The 6000-nt window shown below is 39.6% G+C and overlaps 1 protein-coding gene across 15 annotated transcripts in view; it reads left to right on the forward strand.

The window, feature by feature from the left end:
• Positions 1–2176, forward strand: part of ZBTB20 (zinc finger and BTB domain containing 20) — a 490951-nt gene extending 488775 nt beyond the window's left edge. For all 15 annotated transcript variants that reach the window (XM_065676360.1, XM_065676359.1, XM_065676353.1 and 12 more), the window contains one exon: positions 660–2176. In XM_065676360.1, coding sequence (XP_065532432.1) covers positions 660–1078 — 419 coding nt within the window. In that variant the 3' untranslated portion in view covers positions 1079–2176. The remainder of the gene's footprint in view (positions 1–659) is intronic.
• Positions 2177–6000: the final 3824 nt, after the last annotated feature.

Genomic DNA, 6000 nt, shown 5'->3' on the forward strand with positions numbered 1-6000 from the left:
TTTCTCTCCTGAAAAATGTAAAACAATTCGACAAAAACGGTTGTGTTACAGGTCAGCTATCTAATAATCACTAGCTTTGCCCATGTTTTTACTTCATGCAGGTAGGGAGATGGAGACACTGAAGGCCAGGTTGGACAGAGCCTTGGGCAACATGGTCTAGGGTGAGGCGTCCCTGCCCATAGCAGAGGGTTTGGAACTGGATGATCTTAAGGTCCTTTCCAACCCAAACCATTCTATGATTCTATGACTAAGAACTTCCTAGAAATGAGCATGAGAAGGAGCAAGGCAGGAGCATAGGCAGGAGAGGCTGTGCCACTGAAGCTGAGAGTAGACGCCAGGACATTTTAACTGTAGTCCTGTCTTTGTCAATGTCTACTATGCGAACTTGAAGAAATCATCTGAGCTCCTTATAACTGTATGTGGATTGGAAATACCTGCCTGCAGCCCCTTTGTAAAGCATTTTGGAACCTCTGATTGCAAAAAAAATTGCTGTACATCAAAACACTCTTATTAACACTTACTCTTCCTTATTCAGAGCACATCTCCAAATACCCCTGTGAAACTTGACATTAGTTTATTGCAAAGAGTTGTGTCAAGCTGGTTTAATTTTATTGTCTCCTTTTGTCTCTTTCTTTCTCTCTCTTGTTGGTAATGAGCAGGTGAGAAACCCCACCAATGCAGCATCTGTTGGCGCTCCTTCTCTTTAAAGGATTACCTAATCAAACACATGGTGACGCACACTGGCGTGAGGGCGTACCAGTGCAGTATCTGCAACAAGCGCTTCACCCAGAAGAGCTCCCTTAATGTGCACATGCGCCTCCACCGCGGGGAGAAGTCCTACGAGTGCTACATCTGCAAGAAGAAGTTCTCCCACAAGACCCTGCTGGAGAGGCATGTGGCTCTACACAGTGCCACCAACGGCACACCTGGAGCCACCGGAACCGGCGCAAGGGCTGTCCCTGCTGGGGTGGTGGCCTGCACGGAGGGGACCACGTATGTCTGCTCTGTCTGTCCAGCTAAGTTTGACCAAATCGAGCATTTCAATGACCACATGAGGATGCATGTGTCAGACGGATAAGTAGAATCTCTCTCTCTCTCTTTGTTATGAACAAAAAAAAAGTAGAAACAACAACAAAAAGCTATGGCACTAGAATTTAAGAAATTATTTTTGTTTCATTTTTACCTTTATTTTCCTCCTGGTTTTTGGTTTTTTTTTTTGGGTTCGTTTCAATTTGTTGTTTTTGTACTACATGAAGAACTGTTTTTTGCCTGCTGGTACATTACATTTCCGGAGGCTGGGAGAGTAATAATTTTCCCAGCCTCCCTTGGATGGTGGCCTTAAGGCCAGGTAGTGCTTCATGAGCTCCACTGGTTGGATCTCTAGCTACTGGCCTCTAAATACAACCCTTCTTTACTACAAAAAAACAAACAAACAAACAAAAAAAACACAAAAAAATCAAAAAACAGACAGAAAAATAAAAAAAAATTCTTTTTTCTCACTTGTGAAGAGCACTACAAAAAAAAAAAAAGAAACAAAACAAATATATTACAAATCTACAAGGCCTACTGTCGTTATAAGTACACCGCTCGCAGTGTTTCAATGGACATAATTCACAATGCTGACCGCTTTTGGACTTCACAGTATCCAGTTAGAACTGTGGAATATTTTGCTTCTGGTTGAGCAGCAACCAGAGGAAACAAGGCCCTGCTGGTTTCCACCACGTGTCTGCTTTCTCACACATACGCATCCACAAACACACGAAAGGGCTGAGGGGAGTGCAAGGCAGTGTGGCTTGGATAGTGTCGAGTCCCTGCAGGGTGAGGAAAAAGAATCAGAGGTTCCTCACCACGATTCTGCTCCATCCCATGCTGTCTGGCGCACCCTCCCCGCCGCTTTTTCCATACCACCACCACCACCTTATAGCAGAAACCAAGAAGATTCAGACAACGAGCAACGGTGGCTTTTATGTAATTTATTCAGTGTCTTCGCTGAGCCCAGGGCCTCAGCACAATCAAGAGGGACTTTCACAGAAGGCAAAGAGAAACACAGAGGAAAATCAAAGATATCAGAGGTTGCAACCTATGGATCTAGGTACAAGAGAAGGGTTAGTTCCCACAATCTTTGCAAAAAAACAAAAGTTGCATCAGGATTTATTCTTGTGGAAGAAAGAGGAATAGAGGGTGGGTGGGGAGGGGAATAATAATGAAAAAAAAAAGAGTTCTTGGGACTTTTTTAATTCAAAATTTTATAGAGGGGCAAAAGTCACGTTTACCAGATAGAATGCTGATTTTTTTAATATATTTACAACAGTATTTGTGTAAAAAAAAGCAAAAAAAAGTGAGATTGTTAAAAGTAATTTTTCTTTGTTTTCTTTTTTTTTTTGTTTTGCATACACTGCCACTAATATCTTCTCTTTTATTATATATATGAATCTATATATAAATATATATTTTATTTTAAATTGAGACTGTTAAGGTTAGCTAACCTGCTTCCAGATAGAAGGGGGGAGGGGAGATGATCTTGATTTTTATTTTTAAAAAAAGAGGAAGGTTGTTTCTTTTTTTTTTTTTTTTCTAGTAGTATTCTCTCTCTCTCTTCTAATGGAATCAAGAATTACGTGGGTCGATGAGGGGCTCTGTGAAGTCATCTGTGAGATTATCTATTAGAGTTTGTGCATCCTGCAGTAACATTTGAACTGCTACTTTGTTTTTGAATCACCTGGTTCTCTTTTTGGCTCTTACCAAGGTTCTGTTGTTTCTTCCTTTGGTTCCATCTCAGAATTTATTCCTGCTGAAGGGCAGTTCCTTTTGAGAAAGAGATTTTTCTAGCAATGTTCCTATGTTTTTAGGGATGGTAGAATCTGTAGCCTTTTCTTTCTTCTTCTTTGAAAAAGTAATGAAGTTTTGAAAGTGTGTAATAACTAGGAATTCCCTTCTTTTTTGGTCACTGGACAAGAATTAATCTGCTGTATTGTTTTCTCATCCCTGCCTTGCTCGCTAGAGAGCTTCCATATTTGTGTGGGAATCTGATCCTTCCCCTGGTAATTTGTGCTGATGCCAAAATAACTTCAAATGTTACCATTGCAAGTAATCTCCCCTTCTTCATTTGCAAAAACATGTAACTGAAGGGCCACATCCCACATTCTCTGCATATGCAAAGCTATGCAGGGAATGTAGGATCAGTGTGAAAGATTGATTCCTGATCTGCATATATATGTTCGTGTTTTGTATTTCGTTTTATTGTATTTGGGCTGGTGTTCTCCCTGGTCGTCTTCTGTGTATCTGTGTAAGAATTTTTCCCCCAAAGCCAACTCCCAAAGTGCGTGGGTCCTTAGTTCAGTTGGATCAGTGTCTGACACTATCTTTGTCTTGCTTGAAATCCATAGCTAGGACTTGCACTGGCTGCACTCTGGACTTTATATTTTAGGCAGAGAAGAAGCACCTAACAAAAATATGCAAAAAGAAAAAAAAGAATTGCTAGTTTAGCTCTTACTTATGTCTATATTTAAATTAAGCTTTCTTAAGTTTACAGAACTTTTGCTTGTGAACACTGAGCATTTCACATGAGACATTCTTTTATGCTGGACAACTTTCTAACTCTTGACTTGATAGATTTCCACACACAACTTTGTGTGTTCTTTACACCTGCGGCTTCTGTATCAGATGTCTGTGATTCAACACAGGTAACCTCATGCTGTGTTCTGCGCCTGTTCCATTACTGATTTATCGTGGGGAGAAAAAAACCCTGACAGGTGGTTTAGTGTTAGAATATTTCTGTACCCTGCAAGGTATTTTTTAGCAGATCCTTAATGAGGAAGCCCTGATTCTCAGCTGCAGTATAAAAGAGACTTTGAGGTGAGTGCCAGAGCAAATAAATGAATGTCTTACATGGTAACATCTGGGTTTTGTTACCAGTTTGTTTGGGTTGTTCAAAGGAGCTGGAAAAGGAGCACAAGTTAGTTAACAAATGTTGTTTTCATAATCGCATTTGGTAAAAACAATGCTGGCATGTAAATGAAGAAGTGAAAAGACAAAGTCTAAGACACATAGATGGAGAACTGGTATCTGAGATGTAAAGACAGACTAAATCTGTACAGAAAATAAAGGTTCTAGGGACAAGGGTGTACAAGAAAATAGGGAAGGTGAACCTGTACAAAAGGATTGAAGGTCTTTCTCTGGGGAAGTGAGTTTTTTCCTGAGATCTTTATGATTGAAGAGTTCAGTGTTCTCCCATACAAGGAATTAATGAAGAATTTTACCCGGCTTAAGTATCTGTAGCTGCTCATTTGTCATCTGAGGTCTGGGAAAAAGCTGTTTAATTCGCAATTGTTGAATCTGGTGAACTGTAGTCAAGATGTAGCATATTCTGGAATATGGTTCTGATACCAGAAGAGATATGCCAATACACAGGAAATAAGAGTCAGGGTTTACATCCAAACATTACGCTGTTTAGAGAGAAAAATCCTGTCTAAATTTTAATTCTTCAATTTCCAACCCTCCCTAAATCAAAGAAGCATCGTTTCTGAAATGCAGATTTATTATGAGGCCTAACAAATTTGAAGTGAATTAAAGATCAGTTGTGAATAAATGAATGAAGGGGGCCAATTAAAAAGATATACGTATTAAATTAAAGCAAATGGCGTATTAGATTGAATTCTAAATGACTTCTCAAAGAATTTAGGCCAAGGTCTTCACAAATGCAGCCTGAAATGTAAACTGATTTTGTTGCGCTTCCAGGCTCAAAAATTTGATTTTGTGAAGCATGGAGCAGCTTGCAAAGTGACTGCGAATGTATCTGAAAGTGCTCATCAGATCACTTATTTAAATGCCCTTCTGTGAACTTAGGATCTCAAACATAGATCCTTTATCTTTTGAAATGTGAAATTCTTTTTAATAATGCTTCCTCCCATCTATAAATGTTTAAATATTTATTTGCTACTTTGAAACTACAGTATCTGAATGTTACAGGTATCTTCAAACTTCATGTATTGCTACAATATTCCTGAGCAGAAAGAATACCTGTGCTACATTAGCAGTCACAATGATCTACAGACTGGTATTGTCAGTGTTTGAACACATCCATGCTTGAAACGCTTCCTTCAAAACACCTGATAAAATGATACAGATGAGAAAGAGCAGACTGTAGCACACATCCTTCTGACAGAGCATGTAACATCCTGCGTTCCTTGAGCCTGATTCTCACTTTCCCTAAAGCTCTCTTTATATTGCTTCTGCAATGGAAAAGGATATTAAATAGAATGTAAATTCAAGCATACAAATCAAGACCTCTCTGCAAGGCCAAAGTGCAATAAGGTAAGCCTTAGAGTAGGTGAGGAGTGCCTTCTCTTACTGCTGCTGAGGCTGATGAAGTCAATTGAAAATGTAGGATTGTCCAGAGCAGATCTACCCTGTGGTCCACCTTGCCCCGTATTCCATCTCTGACATGTGGCCAGTTATAGATGATTTGGATGAAGATGAAGGACCCATGCAGGATAATTACAAAGTAATAATCCTAAGAGAGATTTATTATAATTCCTCATTAGCTATGTATCTGCTTATAACCTAAAGACATAATAATTCATGGCCTTAACTTTTTATCCCATATATATTGTGGCAGATGATTCTCATTATCCTTTAAAGATCTAGCTTATTAATTCCTAGGTGGCCTCAGTGCTATCCTCTGGAAGTGAGTTCCTCAGGTTAATTACAACGTTGTTGAAATGATTCCTTTTCGGGTTAATTTTGTTGCTGTTCATCAAAACACCCTTGTTCTTGAATTACGTGAACTCATAAATCACAGAACCAAAATTTAACTTCTCTTGCCATCCTGCTAAAGTCTGCCTCTCTCTGGGAAATCTGAATCCACAAGGAATGCAGGACCACAGCATCAGTGTCTGATGGTCAGTAAGGAGAAAACAGCTAGCGAGTGTGTGCGTGTGCATGTCTGGAGTGCGTGCATTAGTGAGGCTCTCCTACAGTGACCTCTTGCAGAGGAGCTGC

This window comes from Lathamus discolor, chromosome 4, assembly GCF_037157495.1.
Source record: "Lathamus discolor isolate bLatDis1 chromosome 4, bLatDis1.hap1, whole genome shotgun sequence".
Taxonomy (NCBI): domain Eukaryota; kingdom Metazoa; phylum Chordata; class Aves; order Psittaciformes; family Psittacidae; genus Lathamus; species Lathamus discolor.